This window comes from Vicia villosa, unplaced genomic scaffold (assembly GCF_029867415.1).
Source record: "Vicia villosa cultivar HV-30 ecotype Madison, WI unplaced genomic scaffold, Vvil1.0 ctg.000334F_1_1_2_unsc, whole genome shotgun sequence".
Classification (NCBI taxonomy): Eukaryota; Viridiplantae; Streptophyta; class Magnoliopsida; order Fabales; family Fabaceae; genus Vicia; species Vicia villosa.
In genome coordinates, this window is record NW_026705149.1 from 14,649 (window position 1) to 37,911 (window position 23,263).

Consider the following 23,263-nt stretch of genomic DNA (forward strand, 5'->3'; position numbering starts at 1 on the left):
AATGTCCAAGATTTTTAAGACTTTGTTTTTTTTTTCTTGGATTATTATTGTCATTGCATATTTTAAAATGTCTGATTAATTTATCTAATGTAATTTCTGGAACAATAACCTAATCTATGGTTTTTAATTTCTAGGTTTATGTTTAAGTTACCAATGATCTAACTTATTTATTATTTTTTTAAGAAAAGAAAACTGATAATGGAAAATGAATACCTGTGTTTGTTTTTAATAAGAAAATGATAATCTTGATTAATTTTAAGTATTTAATATATTGAAAAAACATATCACGCCTATGACAAAGGATTCGATATATCATTACTTGGTAAACGTAACATTGCAACTTTTCATCTGACCGAAGATTTGGTATATCATTAGTTGGTAAAGGTAACATTGCATGCTTACTGTTCGGTTTTTAATCTCTCTTTCTTTTGCATTCTCTCTCACCGTTTAGCTGTCGTTCTTTGCGTAACATCCACTCCAACAACAACACTCGATTTCAGACAACATCATGTCTTCTTCAGATAGGTTAGTATCTGTTCTCTTCATTTTTAATTCATCTCTGCTTTTCTGATATCCAAATCGACAGGGTTTTTGAATACCGCGCAAATTTGCTGATTTAAATATCATAGATTTTACATACTTTAGGGTTTTTGATATAATCTTCAGGATTTTATAAACAATGTGTGTTGCATGTTATAATGTTGCAGAGCTGATAAACTCAATCTTCAACATTTTGATGAAAAGAAACTTCAACAGATGTACCTATGTCATAAGTTGTATTTGAAAAAACGATTGCTCCAGAAAAAAAAGATCAGGAAATTTTATAGCTACGAAGAATTTTGTAAACAGTTGGTAGAAGTGTGTAATCTTCGAGCAAAATACGGACTTGATCCACCAAAGGAACCTGCCAAGGAGCTCATTCAAAGTGCTCCAGTCAATACTGGTGTTGATGCAAGAAAAAGTTACCATGCATCTGTTTACAGAGCCTCTCTCCAAAATGATGCATCCAGGAGGTAACTCTGAAGTGTGTTTTATGAATATGAACATGTATTTTACCATAAAAACCTGTATGATTAGAGAGCAAGTAAGATAATAACGTTTCTTTACTTCATTGGACCATTTGTAGGAGTAATAAACACAGTAAGGTGTCGGGAATAGCGAAGGGAAAGGGTGAAGCTGGCGAGGGTGGTTCCAGACAACATTGTGTGCAAGAGGTTACCAGTTCTACGATCAACGACAGGCTCTCCGTGGAGGTGGAAGTGTGTAATCTTCGAGCAAAATACAGACTTGATCCACTAAAGGAACCTGCCAAGGAGCTCATTCAAAGTGCTCCAGTCAATACTGGTGTCGATTCAAGAAAAAGCTACCATGCATCTGTTTACAGGGCCTCTCTCCAATCATCTGCATCCAGGAGGTAAATCTGAAGTGTGTTTTATGAATATGAACACGTATTTTACCATAAAAACCTATATGATTAGGGAGCAAGTATGATACTAACGTTTCTTTACTTGATTGGACCATGGGTAGGAGTAATAAACATAGTAAGGTGTCGGGAAAAGCGAAGGGAAAGGGTGTAGCTGGCGAGGGGGTTTCCAGACAACGTTGTGTGCAAGAGGTTACCAGGTCTACGATCAACGACAGGCTCTCCGTGGAGAAAGGAAAGAATAAACTTTGGCAGAACGAAGATAGGTTAATTCGTCCGACCCAAGGTGTGGTGATCAATGAGGGCATGGAAGGCAAACGCAAGAGAGGAGGTCATCGCGAAGTTGATGCCGGAGGTAACGGGAAACTAAAGGGTAAGGCTATAGGTTCTTCGGAAGCCCCCGATGCTCAAAGCGTCGACTATGAATTCACAAGTATATCATCCAACAACAATAGGTAAATCTATTTTGAACGTATATTATATTGAAATAAGTTGCTTCGATGTTGAGTTGGAAGTTTCTAAACAAAGTTTATATGATGTTTTGGCTTTGGTACAGGGTGTACACTACGATCATTGTGAATCAGGATGAAGAGTATTGGGTTAGAGAAGTGTTTGATGCAAAGAAGATGCGCAAGAATGTGATGGTATGTCTTGTTTTTATTTGATTTCCTATAACAGCAGAAGTCAGTTGTTTATTTTAAAGAATCTGACATTCTGTGAAAACCTTTGCAGCAATTTCCAGCAAATGTGATTGATAGTTGCCTTCTCCGCCAAATTTCAAACATTGTTTTACTTGACTGTGATAAGGGTGAACCATACTACTGTGAGATAAAGAAGAGGGAAGAGAAGAAGGAAACATATCTGTGTGGGGCGTGGTTTGATTACGTAAGGAAAGCTGATTTGAAGGTCGGTGACAAACTCCATTTTGTCATCCGATACCCACCGGTGGAGGAAATATTGGTATATGTTGAGCGTAGGGCTGCAACCCCATAGGGGCACCGAGGAGGATCATAGTTGCAATGGTTTTTTTGAAAGTTACTATTTGTAATATTATAATTTTATATTGTAAACAATTATGGAAGTTTATTAAGTTTTATTTATAATGTTCCAGATACAATGTTAGTTGTGATGTGAAGTGAAGTATATTGGGTATTTTGTATGTGTTTGTTAAGTTTTAATGTAAGTGATTGTTATTGCTGGGAAATTTTATGGTTGACCCCAGTTTATTAAGATTGGGCCCTTTTTGTGGTTGTATTAATCATAGCACATTCTGTTGTTTATCTGCATGATTTATATACTTTTTATATCAAAAAGTATTTGTACGGAGTAAGGATCCATGCAAAAACCCATGCAATGCTCAAAATTCAGGGGGTGCAAAAATGAAAAAGCATGAATATGCAAAGTATTTTCCGGATTAAGGTTTCTGTTACTAATGACCTAATTTATGGTTGTTGTTGTTCACGTTTCTGTTCCTAATGACCTAATTTATGGTTGTTGTTGTTGTTTATGCTTTTGTTACTAATGCCTTGATTTATCAGAAAACAAATTATTCATTTATAGAAAAAAGAAACTTCTCATCTGAAATATTTGTAGTGAGTAAACTGCTAACTGAATGATGCAAAATGCTAAGATTTAATTTAATATTATACACAAGAGATACAATACTTCATTACACTGCAAACGTACATAATGAAACTCAACATTTGATTCATTTCAACACCAAAACAGACAACATCAAAACAAACTACATACCAACTACTTAACAAAACATCAAAGAAAATTACTTTCCATCTTCAACCAAGTTTAATTATACGCCTAAAATTATTCGTATTACATCATAAAACGAACAAACATTCTTGTAGGAGGATCTGCCACAGTGCACTCAAGAACATCACCAGCCCTCAGACGAGTTGCTTTAACATACTCATACCAACCTAAGCAAAGATATCTCTCCCCTGGCCTCCTACCAGTCTTCAACACACATGGGTAAACAGCATCGGTATGAACATCGACAATGTCTATCTCAGTTTGCAACGGCAATAACCAATTGGCAGCAACATTAGATGGAAAGTGCTGCATTTTATATATGTTTCATAGCACAAAATCATTATCAATACATGCATATCTAACATACCAACATGTCGATTAAAATAACCGGTCCAGATTACTTACGAAAACATTCTTTCCTCTTACACAAGCAGCAGTGACACGATAATTGAATGAAATGCCATTTTCTTCAACCACGGGATCACCGAAATTTTCATCCATCTCTTCTTCACCTTCATCACTTTCAATGTCACTGAGATCAACATTCTGTTCAACCTCATCGTAAACGTAATTACCTAAATACTCAGCCCATTGCTCATCCATCCTTCAAAAAGATAAACATGCAACTATTAAAATTACAAAGCAAACAATGAAATTATACGTAAACGCAAATATGTAAGCAAATGATAAACATAATTACGTATCACTTGAAGTCACTGAGTGGGATTCACCACTGGACATTTCTCAAGAGCAAGAACACTTAACAATTCACTTTTATAACAAGATTTTTTTCCTTATGTTATTTTTTCCTCTCTTGGTGGTACTACTACTATATATATTGGAAAAATTATATAGGTATAGTTACACCTAACCTAAACCTCATTCAATGGCATTAACTTTAGGTGAAAAAAAATATTAATGCATGATGGTAATATAACCACTACTGCACTCATAGAATTAGGTGACTGACAGTAGAACATATAAACTGTATCAGTGTTGATTTGACTCCACTGAACTTACAAACTATATGCTATGACACAAAAAACCTATATAGATGCATGTATTCTAACCTAAACCTTGTCATACCACTAAAAATCACCTCCAAAGTCATGCCTGGTCAAATTACAGCTACTTATTTGCTCGTTCAAGTACCACCATTGTTCATCAGTCGTTGTGGCCTACCGAAACACGAACCCGAATTTTCCGCAACTGTCGTTGGATATAGTGGGATTAACGGTTGTACATGCATTGGATGCAACATCGGTTGTACCGCTGGCAACACGGGTTGCAATCCATACATTGCAGGCATGGGTATGCTTGTGCTTCCAACTTCCGCACGAGAAGTCGCTGTCACATTCGCGCCACGAGAGTTCGGTGGTTCTGTACATTTATTTTGCACACTACTTCCACCAATGCGACCTCTTTTTCCATTCTTGTTCTGTTTTAACAAACAAATTATTCTTGTGATACAAATAATAACACGTTATAATTAATACAGCATATCAGAGCTTGTATTAAAAAAAAACATAATACCTTCACAACCTGGCTGAATGAATCAGTTACTGGCCGCGACGTCATACCAACATTTTGTTCAGATGGCGCGTTTTCCGCAACCTGCAAATTATACAACAGAAACTACTATGTTTATCAAAAGAGCAACAGATTGACTCAAACGAACAGAATATAGCTTTCGAAATTACCGAACAACTCCTTGCATTATGAGTTCTACTGTTGCATTTAGAACATCGCCTAATAGATTTTATGTCATTCTTTCTTTTCTTTGGAGCACCTTTGCTATTCACAATATTTGGATCACCTACAACTGAGTTCGATGCCAAAATAGGATCGTCCGTACTGCAATACTTTTTGTGTAACTTCAGAATGTCACCCATTATTTCCCCATAAACACCTTCCCTTTTTGAAGCTTCATTGCAAAAGGCAGTAAATGCAGAACAATATGCACCAAACCGAGCTAGCTCAATCATTTTAGAATCATCAGAACCATTACAATTCATGTTCAAGTACTGAATTTTTGCATCCTTCGTCCATCTCGACAAAATCAAACCGGTGGGAATGAGACTAACATGTTCTTCCTTCATGACACCAAACATATGAGAACATGGAATCCCATGAGAATCCCATAACCTACACTCACATTGAAGTGTTTCACCATCATACACAACCTCTACGTCATAGTTATCACAACAATATTTTGTAAATCGATAAGTCTTAAATCCGTTGCGAATTAACTTTTCCTTAACAATCAATGATCCAGCCTTCACTATTTCATCTCTGACTTCCTTGAAAATCTCCATAGTATAAACATTCGCAGCATGGCTCTCAAGGGCACGCAGTTGAGTAGTCATCACAGGTTCTGAAAACTTTGATTTATAATCGGCAATCAGTTCATTGTTTCTATAAGATCTCATAGCCTGATCAAAATTGTGCATAAATTCAAAAATGCAGCCTTTCTTCCTGACATAACTCTTGATGACTGCATTGACGGCTTCACATTGAGACGTAGTTCTTATACGTCCAAAAAACTTCTCACGTAGATATGCAGTTGCCCATAGTGACCTGTTCTCGTACGTTTTTGCAACCCAAGGATTTCCTTCAAGTCCGTTTTCTTTAATTATTTTTGACCAAAACTCTTCAAATTGATCCTTTGTAAAATTAGAGTACATGGCTTTTTGAAAATCTTTCAAAAATGCCGAGTTCTTTACATTCTCAGACGCATTCTTGTTCAAATGCCAAGCGCATAAACGATGTGTCGCATCCGGAAACACCTGTTTTATAGATTCCCTCATCGCCCCATCTCCGTCTGTTACAACTGCTGCTGGGTATCTATTTTCCATGCACTCTAAAAAACACTCCAACAACCACTTATACGTCTCTGTCGTTTCATCTGACACCAACGCAGCACCAAAAATAACTGTCTGAGAGTGGTGGTTACACCCTGAAAATATAACCAATGGGTAGTTGTATTTGTTCTTCTTGTAAGTCGTGTCGAACGCAATCACATCGCCAAAACAAAAATAGTCAGATCTACTGCTTCCATCAGCCCAAAAAAGAGACTTCATTCGTCCATCCATGTCTACGGCATATTTACCATATAACATGGGATCAGTAGATGACTTCACAGTTAGATAATTTATAGCAGCGGCAACGTCACCATCTTTAATATTAGCACGCATTTTACTATCAAAATAATTGTACAGATCCTTCTTTGTAAACCCAACACGATCGTGTCCACCCTTCTGAGCAACCATGTACCCCATTATATGACAAGTTCTAATTCCATTTGACTGTAGACCGTCAATTTGAGCTCTATCTGCTGCAGTAATCTCACGATAAATGGGGTGTAAGTGGACAAACCTAGATGGTGTTAATTCATGGTTGTGAGCCTCTTCAAAACATGTCACTACATAACTATCCTTCTGGGGGTTGTAATGCACACGAAGCCTAGCGGGACAATTAGTGCGGGTCGTAGGTCTGTGTTCTCTTTTTCTATCAAGCCTCCTTAAGTGTTTTGTATCTCTTAGACCGTGTTTATTGCATACAAACTGCCTCATTATAATTGTTTGTCCATCCTCAGTCGATCTTGTCCTAACATCACTTTTCCTAATGGCAAACCCTTTACATTTAGCATACTTGAAATAAAACACATTAGCTTCATCAACTGTACCGAATTCCATAGCACGAATTTCATCAGCAGTAAGGGCATTAATTTTCACTGTTCTATCACCTACAACTGCATCAAATTCAACAAATTTTTCACCGTGACTATCACCATCGCCATCTCCATCACCATCACTTGAACCTTGGTACGCACTGGACACCGAATTACTATCATCCCGACCATTGTCGGATTCAGAATCAGATGTACCACTGTCACGGCATCGATAGTCGTACGAATCATAATGGTCGGTGTTTTTCATGGTAAACCTGAATTAACACATTTGTTAACACACCAAAAATCAACATAAATCACAGTACCTAATTTCCTATTCAAATCAAAGATACTTAACATAATTGAAATTTCCAAATCATCAAATAGGAAACCCATGTACAGAAAACAATTTCAAGCATCAATCACAATTCCTTATTACGTTATTAAATCAATCGACCTGATTCAAAGGTACCCACCAAAATTAAAATTTCGTAATCATCAAATATAAATCCCATGTAAATAAAACAAATTCAATCATAAACCCTAATTCCCAATCCTAAACCCTAATTCCCAATTTGAAATCAGTAAATCTTAACTATTCAAACAAATATAACAACCATTTTATCATTTACCTTTGCAGCAGCGTGCTCAATACGAACCTGTGAATGGGACGCTTACTGTTGTGTTGAGTTTGCAGTGTTTGGAAAAAATGCCAAGATGAGACGATAACTGTTGCGTTGAGTTTGTAGTTGGGAAAAAATGCCAAGATGAGATGATGGATGAAGAATTTTTATTTTCAATTTCTGTTCACGATGATGAAGTGAGGGAGATGGAGATGAGTTGATTAATTTGTTGAGTTGATTAATTTGTTGAGTTGATTAATTTGTTTTAATTTAATTGATTTTGTCTATAAAAATATTACATTTTAAAAACAATATTAATATGTTAGGGACTAAGTTGCAATATATAAACTATAAAATTACCACAGTAAGTGTCAATAAGGTCATTTAATGCTTCAGTCCACTGTGGCACTATTAGGGCTTAGGGCTTAATTCTGATTGGTCAGACAGTGACTTCACCACTGAAGTCAAACGGGCGAATGCACCGTAGAATTTCCCTATAGAATACTACTCCTTTTACTATGTTGGTTGGAAAATCGAGAGATAAATTTTGATTTTCAATATTATTGCCATGTAAATAACTCCTACAAACCATTTCCACCATCATTCAGCCATAGTCTCAATTGTCCTATCTGCACATGCACAATCAATGTCATCAACCAGATAAGAATATCTGCATCTGTGTTTTTTTTCTTTCTTTTCTTGCATTTTACTATTTATGTCATATATTGTGTTATTTTTAATATATTTAATGCTATTATTTCTACTAAACAAAGTAATATAAAAAATTAAGTAAGAATCCATTTAAAGAAAGCAAATAAACGCAATGGACGTGGCCATGTAGGTGGTCTAAGTTACTGCATGAGTGTGAGAACCGTGTGAGCCATTTAAGCAAAATCACTCAACAGTTTCCGTCTTACTATTCATTTTTCCTAAATATAAAGATTCTGATCACCAAGACATGACTATGACATTCTTCAAAAACTACCTCTTTATAAGGAGCAACTCAACTGTCTCAAAATTCAACTACAAAACAACATGGTTGTCAAAGTATATGGAGCACCGTATGGTAATCCGAAAAGGGTTTTGGCCTGTCTGTTTGAAAAAGAAGTTGAGTTTGAAACAGTTGATATTGATCTCTTCAAGGGAGAACACAAACAACCCGATTTCCTCAAACTGCACCCTTTCGGAGAGGTTCCTCTTATTCAAGATGGTGATTTTATCCTCTATGGTTAGTTACTTCATCCCTTAACAATTTTCTGCCTTATTTTTGTGTGTTATATATTCATACTAACGGACTAATAATATTTGAAACCAAATTTTTCAGAGTCTCGAGCAATAATCAGATACTATGCAGAAAAGTACAAGAACCAAGGGACTGATTTGTTAGGAAAGACAATAGAAGAAAGAGGACTTGTGGAACAATGGCTTGAAGTGGAAGCTCATAACTTTCATCCAGCAATCTTCAAGTTGGTCATCAATGTCGTGATTGCTCCATTACTCGGTAATCCTTCTGACCAAAAAGTGATTGAAGAGAGTGAAGAAAAGCTCAAAAAAGTGTTGGATGTTTATGAAGAAAGACTCTCAAAGACAAAGTACTTGGCTGGTGATTTCTTCAGTCTGGCAGATCTAAGTCATCTTGCATTTGGTCACTATTTGGTGAATCAAACTGGGAGAGGAAATTTGGTTAGAGAGAGGAAACATGTGAGTGCTTGGTGGGATGATATTAGTAACAGGCCATCTTGGAAGAAGGTTCTGGAACTATATAACTACCCTATGTAATGGTTTGGTTTGTCAAGAACATTGCAAAGACAGCAAATAAGAGATTCTTCAATGATTTATGTTACTTGTTTTGAAAATAAAAATAGAGGTGATCGAGCGCGATGCAGTGAAGTTCTATTTACTTTGAGTTTGGTTTTGTTCTCCTCAATGTGTTGTTGGAAGCTCCAAATCTATTTATGTTTGCAAATCTGATATCAGTAATAAAATTTGATGTTTGGTCATTTTCAATATTTGAACAAATTTATACAAATGGTTTATGACATGTTATTAAGTTATTTCTTATGATTGTGTATAGTTATATTAAAAGAGAAAATAGAGATTGAGACATCAGTGTTGGGGCATTCCCAGAGAGAAAGTGAATTAAATCTTAGACTACAATACATCGGAAGAGTTCATATACAAAAATGTCATTAAGCCAATTTTTTAGAACCTAACGAACAAAATTTGAGATGAGTTCACAGTCTTTAGTTCTATCTAGTTACGAGTTATATATTTGGTTTCTACAAGCACAATTCAAATAGAAGTGGCTCCACATTTGTCCAAATTAACAACATATGCATGATAAAAAAATCATTTGGAGAATCATGGACATGCAACTTGTGGCTAAGTTTTTGACTCATTGGACACCTACTTAGGAGCATTATCGGCTAATCTAGGTATCATGATAGAGGGGCATAATAGTATTGTAGTATTATTTATTAGTATTATTATTATTATTGGGCTCTAATTGTATTTGGGCTTTTATATTATTAGTATCCATTAAGAATGTTATATAAGGTAGTCTCATAGAGACATTGAGAATCAATCAATGAAAATCAAAGTTATCTTTTAATTCTATTTTCTTAGTTTGTTTACTTATTTCTCTTAGTTTTGTAAGCCTTGTTAGTGTTAGCATTTTGCATCCTAACAATTGGTGCTTTCATCATGTACTCAAATCCTCCTATGGATTACCCTTATCTTACACCTTCATCTCATAAATAGAGCATTCCTCCTACCTATCCCACAAACCCCTCTTTGACAACTCCTACCACACCTTCATTTCCATCCTTTCCATGGGAACTTTTCTCACCCTATTACACAAATCCATATGTTCCAACACCATCACCATATTTGTATTTTAATCATGGATATTCACCACACCCACCTAATCCTAACCCATATTCATTCTATTCAACATCTCATTATTCATACCACTACACCAATTATCACCAACAACTTCAACCAACAAAAACCTCATCCAAAATTAAAAGGGATTGTGAGAAGCATTTGCAAGTCTTTCATCCTTGTTTTAAGAAAAGATCCAAAAAAACCACAAAAAAACATGTTGCCCACAATGTGTTTGTTGAAAAACCCTACCAACCACGTTGGCTCTTAGTCGAACTTCGATTCGCCTTAGCTTAAGAAAACAAGCGCTTAATAATAATGTAGGAACTTCTCGTGTCAAATGGATTCCACACACATTTTACAGCACATGTGATGCTTTCCAGCAAGTTGTTTTGAGCAGGCGTGAACTGTTGTCACAAGCTGATGCTGTTAGACGCTGGCCTTAGGATCTAGAGGGGGGGTGAATAGATCGTTCACAGTTTTACGGAGTTAAACAACTTTTCAGCGGAAGTGATTCTGAATCGACTCGCGTCTATTCCGAACCACTATCGAAACGATTGTATATGTGTTTAAAACCAGTCAAAAACTTGAGGTAAGTGATAAGAGTATACGTTGCAGAATCAAAGCGTTGCTCTTATTGAAAATCAGATTAACTTCTTGTATGATGGACAATGTTTGCAATGCAATAAGAGTGATAGAAACAAATATACAAACACTTGGTGATAATGATCAAATTGGCAGTGATTCAATATGTGATGGATTGTGATGTTTATATAAGTTCTTAATTCACAATCTTAACACTCGAATCGTTGATCAATTTGCTATTATAACCAAACATGAACAGAACGTAAATGAAAAAGTAAAAGCGACAAGAACACGATATTTGTTTAGGCAGTTCGTCGATCGTCCTCGCTACGACTACGTCTGCCCCCAATTCCAAACTGAAATTGGGTAATCTTTCATTAATGTTGAAAGTAGTATATACAAAGAAGATAACAAAGCGATAAACCATAAACCAATTATGTCGATCCTTTGAATCTTCTTCCCCCTTAATCTTGAGTCAGATCAAGGTTATCCAAGAGCTTCACTTTGATCCCTTTCTGCAGTGTCTTCAATTCCCTCGAACCCTTGTTCTTCAATCTTCACACTCAGCCAGATCCTCGATGAAACCTCTTGATAAAAACCCCCAAGAAACACCTATCTTGGAGGACAAAACCCGCAGATTTTATTCACCAAAAACCCCACAAATCTTCACCCACTAGGAATCTTCAATTCCGTTCCATGGACGTTATCGAACTCGATCACTAACCCTCAACGCAAGAATGATTATGTGTAATTGCGTTGGAGATGACGAAGAACGAAGATGAGAAGCCTTTGTGTATCTTTCAGTCGTTGGTGTTGCATTGAATAATTGAACCTTTGATAATATATATGATAGCTTAACAGTTGGAGATGAGAGAAACAGAATTTTTGGCATTCTTGATCAGTTAGGTCGACCTCTTGTAGTGCTTAGGTCGACCTAGCAGAGCTTGCAGAATTTTGCTCCCAGTTAGGTCGACCTGTTTAAGGAGTAGGTCGACCAGAATCCTCTTCAGATGCATTCTGGGGACATTTTCTCAGATTAGGTCGACCTAGTTGTTGTGTAGGTCGACCTAGCAGACTGATATGTGAATTTCTTCATTTTAGGTCGACCTGGATGATGTGTGAGTCGACCTAGCAGAGGTATATGGATTTTTCTCCATTTTAGGTCGACCTGGGTTGATAGTAGGTCGACCTAACTGCTGCTTTTCTGCATTCTTCTTGTTTTGCTTGTGTTGAGTCGACCTATATGCATAATAGATCAACCTGTTCTGTCATGAGTGATCAATGCTTGCTTTTCTTTGAGTTTTCTGCTCCCGCTTTGTTGTTTGAATGCTTATTGAGTTTGCCATGAATCAAAAACATCTTTGAGTGTAATTTTGTATTCACATTCTCCCCCTTTTTGATGATGGCAAACCAGTAGTCGAGGCTTTGGTAGTAAGTGACAAATACTCAACAAAACTCAGCATCTATCTCTCAACAAAGCTCCCCCGTACACTCAGCATCTATCTCTCAACATGGCTCCCCCGTACACTCAGCATCTATCTCCCCCTTTGACAACATCAAAAAGAGAAACCAAGAGAGTAGAGGAGTAACGAGAGAAACATAGATAGAATAACATGAAAAAGATAAAACAGTGAAGTTGACAATAAAATACCATAGATAAACCATAAGATACATAAGATCCAAACATGTTTAGCAGTATATTTTAACATAACAATGATCCGAGATATAAACAAACTACAAAAGAGTGTGACAACACATAGAAATATGACATAATTATGATGAGATAAGATGCAATGATATGATGATATGATGAAGAATGCATCCTAGCGCCTGCCCCTTCTTCCTCTTCCTCTCTGAAACGTATGCGGGCGATCTTCTTCAACCTGTTCCAACAGATCCAGCACAGATAAGTTGAGAGTGTTGAAGCTTTGGCTTATGTTTGCATGACGATTCAGAGCAGTTTCTTCAAACTGATTTTGTCTTAGGACAGAGTTGGATGCAAATGTTTCAAAATCATTCTTGTGGTCTTGAATCAAGCCGTATAGCGATTGATATTGAAGTTGTTGTTCATCATATCGATCTTGTTGTAGCTGTTGCATGGTTTGGAACTGGAGCTGTTGTGATTGATATCGAAGTTGCTGTTCATTATATCTCTCTTGTTGAAGTTGTTGCATGTTCTGGAGCTGGAGCTGTTGTGATTTAAAATGTTGTTGTTGTTGAAGTTGCATATTTTCAAGCATGGAGATAATGTTGGACTGATCTTGTGGAGGTGGAGCCGTGTATCCCCAAGGGATTTCTTCCTCTTGAGAAGGGACATATTGCCAATTTGGATCCGTGTCATGAGCTACATCTTCCATGGTTCTATCCTCATCATTTGCTATTTCATGATCATTTCCCTCTTCTTCATTCCCTACAGTATGACCAAATTCAGTAGGATCATCATAGTTGTAGATAATTCTTCCGGTTCCCTTTTGTATAAGATAGTAGGTTTTCTTATTCGGATCCCAATGATATCCCATGAGAGTTAAAGTTGTTTGGGAGAAATCCTGGTTCTGTTTCATGTGCACGTAAGACAACCCATCCAGTTTCATGCCAAAGTGGTTTACTATGGTTTGAATGATCGAGCCATAGCATAAAGCAGTAGTCTTTTGTTGTATCTCTTGAAACTTGGCAGTCAGAAAGTGTGGCCAGTGCACACGCGTCCTGTTTTGAATCAGGTACATTAAAACAATCTCATTCCTTTCAATTCTGGAAAATCCGCCTGCTCGTGGTCGAATGACTCTTGAGATAATCCAGTTAAGGAGCCTAGGATCCCTTTTTAGGTGACCGGCTGTGATGGATTCATTTTGCTTGTCAAGAACAGCAGGATCTTTGAGAATGGATGTCATGTAAGCGACATGATCATAATTGGTCGGAAGGTCACCGTCTTCTATACGAACTTTGTCTCCCAAGAGTGTAAGACCAAAGATACTAATCCATGCACGTTTGTCAACAATATGAGATCTTGACCCCATCTTAAACCTAAAATTACAGCCTTCCTCTCTTGTGAACCCTGCATAGAAGGCCCTAACAGTATTCTCACAGTACGGTGTGGCACATTCCAAAAGGGGGCGAACGTTCTGATGCTTAATAAGACTAACAACATCAGGAATATGCATATTCTTAGCAACATGTTGATTAAATACATATTGCTTCACTACCTTCCTTTTCATTTGCCATTTTTCAAAATTTTCTCTGCAATCAGGGTGAACAAGGGCTACAGCACTTACCGGTTGTGAGGATGATCCAGACGCAACTTCCTTTCCCTTTCTTGATTTTGGAGGCATGGTTGTTGATGATTTGTGAGAGAGAGATGATTTTGACACTTTTTTGAACTTTGAGGAATTAGGGTTGGCCGTACACAATGAAGTGAGAATGAATGAAGATGGAAAGAATGAAGAATGGTTATGTATGGGGATGGGTCGGGTCGACCTAACAGACCCAATTTGGGAATTATTTCAGCAGTGGGTCGACCTACATGAAGGCTGGGTCGACCTAACAGAAGTAGTAAGAAAAATAACCAATTTAGGTCGACCTAAAGAGTGGGTAGGTCGACGTAACTGGACAATTTTAGTTTCTGCTGAAATTTTTCTTCTGTAGGTCGACTCAGATACAAGGTAGGTCGACCTAAATTGCTTCAAAATGTTTGAAATGACTTAGAGATGTTGCTATATGATGGATTTATGCTTAGTTGCTTGCTTGTATGCCCAAATTATGATATGTCATGATTGGAGATGATAAACACATATGTAATTGAGATATATGGGTAAGCATACTTGAAGTCACTATAAGCATGATAATTGATAGCATATTATAGAATCAATAAAATTTTTGGAAGTGAACAATAAACATGTTACCGCTTTCTCAATGTGTAGGTGTTTTGTCATCATTGTGTGAAGTCCTCTAGTTAGTGTGCCATACTCCTAGATTTGATGATGAATTGTCTTGATAGAATGTTTCATAGCTTGATTGCTTGATTTTTGCGAAAAACTCATCTAGTATCGATTACTTGATGTTCTCCCGGATGCGGGACATGGTCCCAAACAATATTCTGCTTAGAATAGGTTTAAAATTTCTTTGCAAAGAAACTTGCCAATTGCACATCAGGTAATGCGTCCTTTGTGTTTTTCGGGTTAACTGTATTTGTGATGTATCTTATACATTTGTGGTGGCCAGGTCACCTGCATTTCCTTTGCCAAGAATAGTTCTTCATAGATGACATACCAAAAGTGATATGTCTTCCTTTTATGTGTCTTGAGCATCAGCTATCAAGAGACCACCACCTTTTGGCGATGTCAAGACACTTTTCCTGCAAAGATTAATTTAGAGTGGAAGGTCCCCAATCTTCATTGGGTCCTAGATGGTGAGTACAGACATTGTTGCACTTAGGCAACCATTGAAATACTCCTTTAGGAACTAAAATTCTCCTAAATTTGCATTTTTCAATGGTATGTCCCTTTTTGCAACAATAATGACAGGTAATATGATGAGAATATGGTGTTTTGCTAGTTGATACTTTTGGTACAAAAGTGTATTTACTATATAAAGGAGTATACGATCTTTTGAACTTATTTGGATCAACCGCAAAAGTCACTTTTGGTTGTAGAGCCTTGTCTAACTTGGCTTTTAGATCTCTTACTTCTTTTTGCCAAATGTGACATGTCTCACAACCAAACCATGATGTAGGATCTATTTCAACTTTATCCTTTTGAATGTCTAGCATAGATTGTTTTAAAGCTTCCATATCCTTTTCGGTTTTCTCAACTTTTGATTCAAGATGTGAAAATATTTTCTTATTTGAGGCCAAAAGTTTGAAAGCTTTAATAGCATCTCTATGTAATTCTTCAAAAGCAAGTTTTAGTTGAGAATGAGATACCTTATCTACGAGTTCAGGTTTAAGATGACTTACAGCTTTCTTTTTCTTGTGTTGATGAGCCATGAAACATAGGTTTGCTGATTCTTCTTCATCGCTTGATGAGCTTTCACTAGATGAATCACTTTCCCATGCTATGTAGGCTCTTTTAGATTTGTTATGACCTTTGCTTTGGTTCTTCTCCTTTTCTTTCTTAAGGTATGGACAATCCGGTTTGTAGTGACCGGCTTTCCCACAATTGAAGCAAAGGCCTTTGATTTTTCCTTTGTTGTCGTCATCTTGTTTGAACTTGTTTGATTGCTTTCTATAGTTGATCAAGCCTTTATCAGAATGTTTTGCTCCATTTTTCTTTAGATATTTGTTGTATCTTCGCACAAACAGTCCCATTTCCTCATCATCGGAGTCTTCGTCATCACTTGTATCACTATCCTTTGGCTCTTGTCTTGAGGTCTTGGAGCTTGAAGCTTTTAGAGCTATTGACTTCTTCTCTACCTCTTTCTCCATGTTCTTTTCTTTCTTTGCCCTTTTCTCATGCATGTCAAGGCATTTAAGGTGTTGTTCATGTTCCTCTAGTTTACCAAAGAGAGTGGTAATGTCTAAGGTGTTTAGATAATTTGCTTCCTTTATTGTTGTAACCTTGGGTTGCCATTCCCTGTTCAAGCATCTTAAGATTTTGTTAGTAGCAACTGCATTGGAAACAGGTCTATCAAGAGAATTTAACCGATTTTTCAGGTGAACGAATCTCTTCTGCATGTTTTCGATGGATTCACCATCTTCCATGTGGAAGAGTTCGAACTCTTGAGTTAACGTATTGATCCTAGCTAGTTTGACATCATCCGTTCCCTCGTGGGCAACTTGCAATGTGTCCCACATAGCTTTAGCTGATCTACAATGGGAAACGCGATAGTATTCATCAACTCCTAGAGCTGAGATTAGAATGTTTCTCGCTTTCCAATCATATGCATATCTCTTTTCATCTTCAGCATCCCAAGTATTTTCTGGTTTTGGAACAACTGCATCAGCTGCATTTGTCATGGTGATCTGAAAGGGACCATTGACAATAGCTGTCCAGATGTTCCTATCAATTGCATTGATGTGGACACACATACAATCCTTCCAATAGCCATAGTTTTCACCGTTGAAAACTGGAGCTCTATTGTGAGCCCCTTTAGGTCCGGAAGCCATCTTTCCAATAAGTGTTTCACGTAGCACGGAATAAACCAGAGCTCTTGATGCCACTTGTTAGACGCTGGCCTTAGGATCTAGAGGGGGGGTGAATAGATCGTTCACAGTTTTACGGAGTTAAACAACTTTTCAGCGGAAGTGATTCTGAATCGACTCGCGTCTATTCCGAACCACTATCGAAACGATTGTATATGTGTTTAAAACCAGTCAAAAACTTGAGGTAAGTGATAAGAGTATACGTTGCAGAATCAAAGCGTTGCTCTTATTGAAAATCAGATTAACTTCTTGTATGATGGACAATGTTTGCAATGCAGTAAGAGTGATAGAAACAAATATACAAACACTTGGTGATAATGATCAAATTGGCGGTGATTCAATATGTGATGGATTGTGATGTTTATATAAGTTCTTAATTCACAATCTTAACACTCGAATCGTTGATCAATTTGCTATTATAACCAAACATGAACAGAACGTAAATGAAAAAGTAAAAGCGACAAGAACACGATATTTGTTTAGGCAGTTCGTCGATCGTCCTCGCTACGACTACGTCTGCCCCCAATTCCAAACTGAAATTGGGTAATCTTTCATTAATGTTGAAAGTAGTATATACAAAGAAGATAACAAAGCGATAAACCATAAACCAATTATGTCGATCCTTTGAATCTTCTTCCCCCTTAATCTTGAGTCAGATCAAGGTTATCCAAGAGCTTCACTTTGATCCCTTTCTGCAGTGTCTTCAATTCCCTCGAACCCTTGTTCTTCAATCTTCACACTCAGCCGGATCCTCGATGAAACCTCTTGATAAAAACCCCCAAGAAACACCTATCTTGGAGGACAAAACCTGCAGATTTTATTCACCAAAAACCCCACAAATCTTCACCCACTAGGAATCTTCAATTCCGTTCCATGGACGTTATCGAACTCGATCACTAACCCTCAACGCAAGAATGATTATGTGTAATTGCATTGGAGATGACGAAGAACGAAGATGAGAAGCCTTTGTGTATCTTTCAATCGTTGGTGTTGCATTGAATAATTGAACCTTTGATAATATATATGATAGCTTAACAGTTGGAGATGAGAGAAACAGAATTTTTGGCATTCTTGATCAGTTAGGTCGACCTCTTGTAGTGCTTAGGTCGACCTAGCAGAGCTTGCAGAATTTTGCTCCCAGTTAGGTCGACCTGTTTAAGGAGTAGGTCGACCAGAATCCTCTTCAGATGCATTCTGGGGACATTTTCTCAGATTAGGTCGACCTAGTTGTTGTGTAGGTCGACCTAGCAGACTGATATGTGAATTTCTTCATTTTAGGTCGACCTGGATGATGTGTGAGTCGACCTAGCAGAGGTATATGGATTTTTCTCCATTTTAGGTCGACCTGGGTTGATAGTAGGTCGACCTAACTGCTGCTTTTCTGCATTCTTCTTGTTTTGCTTGTGTTGAGTCGACCTATATGCATAATAGATCAACCTGTTTTGTCATGAGTGATCAATGCTTGCTTTTCTTTGAGTTTTCTGCTCCCGCTTTGTTGTTTGAATGCTTATTGAGTTTGCCATGAATCAAAAACATCTTTGAGTGTAATTTTGTATTCACAGATGCTAGTAACACGCAAGACGACGATGATGATGGTGACATGGAGGATGAAGATCAGTTGGGTGGGCTGGATGCAGATGGAGATAGCGTTAAATCTGAAACAAACCTGAATGGTGACAAGGATGGTGGGAAACCACAAGATGATTTAGAGTTGTCGGATACTGAAAGTGATCTAGATCAAACTCTTCAATTCCTCTCCCAACGTTTCCGCAACACTCGCTCTCCAGCACCAAATCCTCGCCGCCAAGCAGAATCCTCCCTCTCTGAAGCTGCCAACACTCCCAACTTCGGCCTCGTCGTACTCCGCCTCATCGTCGAACCAGTCGTCGATGCTCAGATCCGTCAATCCGCAGCCGTCAACTTCAAAAACCACCTCCGTCTCCGATGGGCGTTAGAAGAGCGCTCCATCCTTGAAGCCGAGAAAGAACATATCAAAACCCTATCCGTTTCTCTCACGCTTTCCGTTTCTTCCAAAACCCATTATCAACTTAGCGAAGCCCTAACTATCATCGGTAAACATGATTTCCCTAAAGCATGGCCTACGCTTCTCCCTGAACTCGTCGCCAGTCTCCAGAATGCATCTCAGTCTCATTCCAATGATCTTTGGATTGATTTGAAGCATTTTGTCGATAACTTTGTTGCTCCTTTGCTTGATATTTTGCTTAAGACTGTGTTGTTTATTGACGCTGCTGCTACGGCGGTATCTCCACCACCTGTGGCGAACCTCCGTCAACTGTTTGAGTCGCGGAAATTATATTGCAACTTATTCGCGGATCACGTTAGGGAATGGATGAGTGGGTTTCGAAAATACCTTACTACTAGTTACCCTATTCTTGAGGGCAATGGAGATGGTCTTGCTCTTGTGGATGAACTTAGGGCTTCTGATTGTGATAATATTAATCATTATATGGAAAAGTATGAGGAGGAGTTTAAGGGGTTCTTGAATGATTTTGCACTTGTTATGTGGACTTTGTTGGGGAATGTGTCACAGTCGAGTAGTCGTGATCAACTTGCCATCACAGCTATAAAGTTTTTTACCACAATTAGCACCGATATTCGCCATAATTTGTTTGCTCCCGATAGGATTATACCACGGATTTTCCAAGGCATTGTGATCCCTAATGTGAGGCTGAGGGAAGATGATGAGGAGCTGTTTGAGATAAATCTTATTGAGTATATTAGGAGGGTTAGGAAGGCTCTGTAAAAGCTCAGACCTCCATCAGTGACAGAACTGTTGCTGTCTTATAATGGTGATTCATGTCAAATTCAAATGCTTGGTTTAGCTAAAAAGCCACCTGATGGATCCCAAAGCAGCATTGCTTGTGACTGCTCTTCTCAAAATGACACCTTCTGTCATGCAGTAAGGATGGAATTCAAGGGATACAACCTTCCTAGCACGTTTCCGCCTCAATTGGTTAAGCTTTCATACCTCAAAGTAGTTTATTTTGCTCTTAACTACCTAAATAGTACGATCCCAAAGGAATGGGGTTCGATTGAACTGACTTCAATCTCGCTACTTGTTAATCGTTTGTCAGGGGAGATTCCTAAGGAGTTAGGAAATATTACCACTCTAACATACTTGAACCTTGAAGCAATTGATGTGTTTGTTCAAGCCTTGGAGTCGGAGGAGGACGGTTTATGCGATGATGTCACTTTTCTCTCTGTAGCCGAACATAATCCCCTATGTAGGCATCATGCTAAAGGTCAGTTTTGAGGATTTACCATACATGGTAGTATCCAACGTTATTTCACACGGGCATGGCTGCGTCGAATCATTCTTGTTTCTGTTTTTTAGGGGAACACCATACTTCCTGTGATTGCAAAGGTACGGAAATTCGGTGCATATGTTTTTGTTGCGATTCCACCTAAACCACCGGATGAAATTGTCATTCAAACACTGTCACTGTTTCTGTCATGTTTTTCAAAACAATTCGTTCATCACTGTTTTGAGAAGGGAGAAAAAGAGCATTCAACCTCGCTAAAACCACGATTCGATACGCTTAATGATCTAGTAAATGTCATCTTGAAGGTTACCAAGTGTGTCATAGAGTTCCATGAACTTCCAGTTCAGTACAATTCACACTAAGTACCAGCCTACAACAGTGCCTTTAAGCATATCCTAGTTGCTGCATATTGGTGTATTAGAAGTATTATGGTTTGTGCTTCTCAGATTACAAGCCTCACTACACTTGGTTATGAAATCTTCACCTCTATCATTAGTTTTTTTTATGTTAAAAAATGATGCTGGTTTTAAGTGCTAATTCTAGAACCTTGAGGACAAGGTTCAAGTGAACCCGGCGGCAATGATAGAGGGGCATAATAGTATTGTAGTATTATTTATTAGTATTATTATTATTATTGGGCTCTAATTGTATTTGGGCTTTTATATTATTAGTATCCATTAAGAATGTTATATAAGGTAGTCTCATAGAGACATTGGGAATTAATCAATGAAAATCAAAGTTATCTTTTAATTCTATTTTCTTAGTTTGTTTACTTGTTTCTCTTGGTTTTGTAATCCTTGTTAGGGTTAGCATTTTGCATCCTAACATATCATAACTTCTTCTCAAACCGAACTCACAAGTATCATTATAGCTATAAAGAATGCTATGCTTCTAGAGGATGGAATCAACTTTAGCTTCAAAGTGACTATCTACTTGTCATATGGGCATTCCCTAATACTACCATAGTCCCTTGGAAGCTTCTATCCAAATAAAATAGTTATATATTTGATTAAAAAATTAATAAACTAAATTAAAGTTGCGATACAATTAAAATAGGTAAACTTCATTACATAATTAAGAAAATAGGTGACTGTTGTTGGTTCAATATTGAGGTGCCCCTTGTTGTTTACTCCTAGGATGTCTTCGTTGTTTCTCAGCGTTATGGGATGGCTGAGAAGAAGTCGTTGCTTCATCCCTAGAAAATAAGAACTCCTCGATATCATCACCCGTAAGATGATAGAATAGTTATGCTTTATATGAGTATGGGTTGGAGAGGTTGGAGTATAGTGTTATCTTTTTAAATAAAGGGTTAAGTTGTTGGTGTTAAGTGTTTTGCATATCATATGTTGGTATTGTGTGAAAGAGCTGTTGATGTTTATTTGTGTTGTTGAGTTGTGTAGGGATATATGGTTGTGTAGAGTTTAACTATTGTTTTATTTATACATTTTTACAATGTGAAAACAAATCAATGATATTGTTGAACTCCAAATAACCGCATTCCTTGGATTGCTATCATGTAAAAAAAAAATCTAAATAAATAATATATGGTATTTTAGTTTAGAAGATATACATCATTTTGCTCTAATTGATCAATAAACGATCAATATGCTACATCATAATGTATATAAGCATTTTTCAAATGTTAAAAAGCAAACTCCCTATCAAGCCAATTATCGAACTTCAAATGTTGTCACATTGCAGTGAAGATTGCTTAAAATGTTTTTCTGGATTCAATAATATTACTTCTGTGCAGAATGCTTATTAAATGTTTCTGGACTCTACATTATTACTTCATGTTTGGTGGAGCATTATGTCATTCTCCATGCAAAAATAGTAGCTACAAACTTTATATTAAAGAAAAGATTATGAATAATTCACACTGCAACAACAATTATTGTTACAACAGTAATTACAATTGCAACCAAAACTGAAAAAACAAAAGTCACAATTAAATAAACAAGCCAACAACAATAATTAACATGTAGAAACATTATAAAACAACAAAGAATTTTCACTAAACCAAAATCTCTAAGCTAACAAGTAATAACTGAATTTCTTCCGTCCACATTCAAAAGGCCAAATACTTATGATGCATTTCAACAAACACATGGAGCGCAACCTTGAAAATAACCAAAACAACAACATAACAAAACATAGACGAGTAGAACAAAACAAACCACATAACACAAACAACTCGAATAAAATAAACATTAAAACACCAACAAAAACATTAGATCTCAACCAGAGAAATAGTGAAAACATCAAAATCATAACAAAATCATTAACGTGAATACGCAAAATTAAGACATTAGAGCCTTCAGATCATCATCACGAGGCTCATAGGGTTGTTGGGAACTGAAAGAGCTTGAAGAGGGAAGAGAATGCGAGCTTCAAGGAGAGGAACGTGATTCAGATTGAAAACTATTGTGAAAAGAGAACATCATGAAATGATAAAAACCCCTTTTGATTCAGATTTGCATTTCATCCACATGTTAGTTCCTTCTTCCTTGCAGCTTCAAGCACTTTCTTCCCCTCGCTCATCGCCACTGTCAATTTTCCATACCCTAATTCTTCACCTCTTTCGTTACTCCCCTTTTATATTCCTTTTTCTTTTCCTTTTTGTCTCAAGTTTACTTAGCGAAAATAATAAAATATATTTAACATAAATCTAAGGTGATTTAGGGGTGCTCAAAACCAAACCAACCCAATAGAAAACAGCAAACCAAACCAAACCAAACCGAAACCGCCAAAAACCGCATTTGGTTTGGATTAGTTTGGGTCATTTTTTAACAAAACCGCACGGTTTGGTTCGATTTGCGATTTATATTTTATAAACCGAACCAAACCGAATCAAACCGCATTATGTTACAACCTAAATTTTACTTAACTCACATT

General features: G+C 37.2%; 6 protein-coding genes across 6 annotated transcripts; 4 read left to right on the forward strand and 2 right to left on the reverse strand.

Annotated features, from left to right (window-relative positions):
* Window positions 1-432: 432 nt before the first annotated feature.
* On the forward strand, window positions 433-1,882 carry LOC131626916 (uncharacterized). Its single transcript, XM_058897751.1, has 4 exons — window positions 433-525; window positions 708-1,013; window positions 1,127-1,414; window positions 1,528-1,882. The coding sequence occupies exons 1-4, from the start codon at window positions 509-511 to the stop codon at window positions 1,880-1,882; spliced, it is 966 nt and encodes a 321-aa protein (XP_058753734.1). The 5' UTR covers window positions 433-508.
* A 62-nt stretch (window positions 1,883-1,944) lies between these two features.
* On the forward strand, window positions 1,945-2,646 carry LOC131626913 (uncharacterized). Its single transcript, XM_058897749.1, has 2 exons — window positions 1,945-2,067; window positions 2,156-2,646. The coding sequence occupies exons 1-2, from the start codon at window positions 1,957-1,959 to the stop codon at window positions 2,414-2,416; spliced, it is 372 nt and encodes a 123-aa protein (XP_058753732.1). The 5' UTR covers window positions 1,945-1,956; the 3' UTR covers window positions 2,417-2,646.
* A 447-nt stretch (window positions 2,647-3,093) lies between these two features.
* Window positions 3,094-3,931, reverse strand: LOC131626917 (uncharacterized). Its single transcript, XM_058897752.1, has 3 exons — window positions 3,891-3,931; window positions 3,596-3,794; window positions 3,094-3,496 (listed from the first exon to the last, which is right to left on the reverse strand). The coding sequence occupies exons 1-3, from the start codon at window positions 3,929-3,931 to the stop codon at window positions 3,254-3,256; spliced, it is 483 nt and encodes a 160-aa protein (XP_058753735.1). The 3' UTR covers window positions 3,094-3,253.
* Window positions 3,932-3,987: 56 nt separating this feature from the next.
* LOC131626918 (protein FAR1-RELATED SEQUENCE 5-like) lies at window positions 3,988-7,128 on the reverse strand. Its single transcript, XM_058897753.1, has 3 exons — window positions 4,891-7,128; window positions 4,724-4,804; window positions 3,988-4,628 (listed from the first exon to the last, which is right to left on the reverse strand). Exons 1-3 carry the CDS (start codon window positions 7,126-7,128, stop codon window positions 4,335-4,337), a joined length of 2,613 nt encoding a protein of 870 aa, XP_058753736.1. The 3' UTR covers window positions 3,988-4,334.
* A 1,390-nt stretch (window positions 7,129-8,518) lies between these two features.
* On the forward strand, window positions 8,519-9,269 carry LOC131626914 (glutathione S-transferase F9-like). Its single transcript, XM_058897750.1, has 2 exons — window positions 8,519-8,711; window positions 8,808-9,269. The coding sequence occupies exons 1-2, from the start codon at window positions 8,519-8,521 to the stop codon at window positions 9,260-9,262; spliced, it is 648 nt and encodes a 215-aa protein (XP_058753733.1). The 3' UTR covers window positions 9,263-9,269.
* A 3,684-nt stretch (window positions 9,270-12,953) lies between these two features.
* On the forward strand, window positions 12,954-19,983 carry LOC131626919 (exportin-2-like). The gene is made up of 2 exons (XM_058897755.1): window positions 12,954-13,125; window positions 18,647-19,983. The coding sequence occupies exons 1-2, from the start codon at window positions 12,954-12,956 to the stop codon at window positions 19,846-19,848; spliced, it is 1,374 nt and encodes a 457-aa protein (XP_058753738.1). The 3' UTR covers window positions 19,849-19,983.
* The last annotated feature ends 3,280 nt before the right edge of the window (window positions 19,984-23,263 follow it).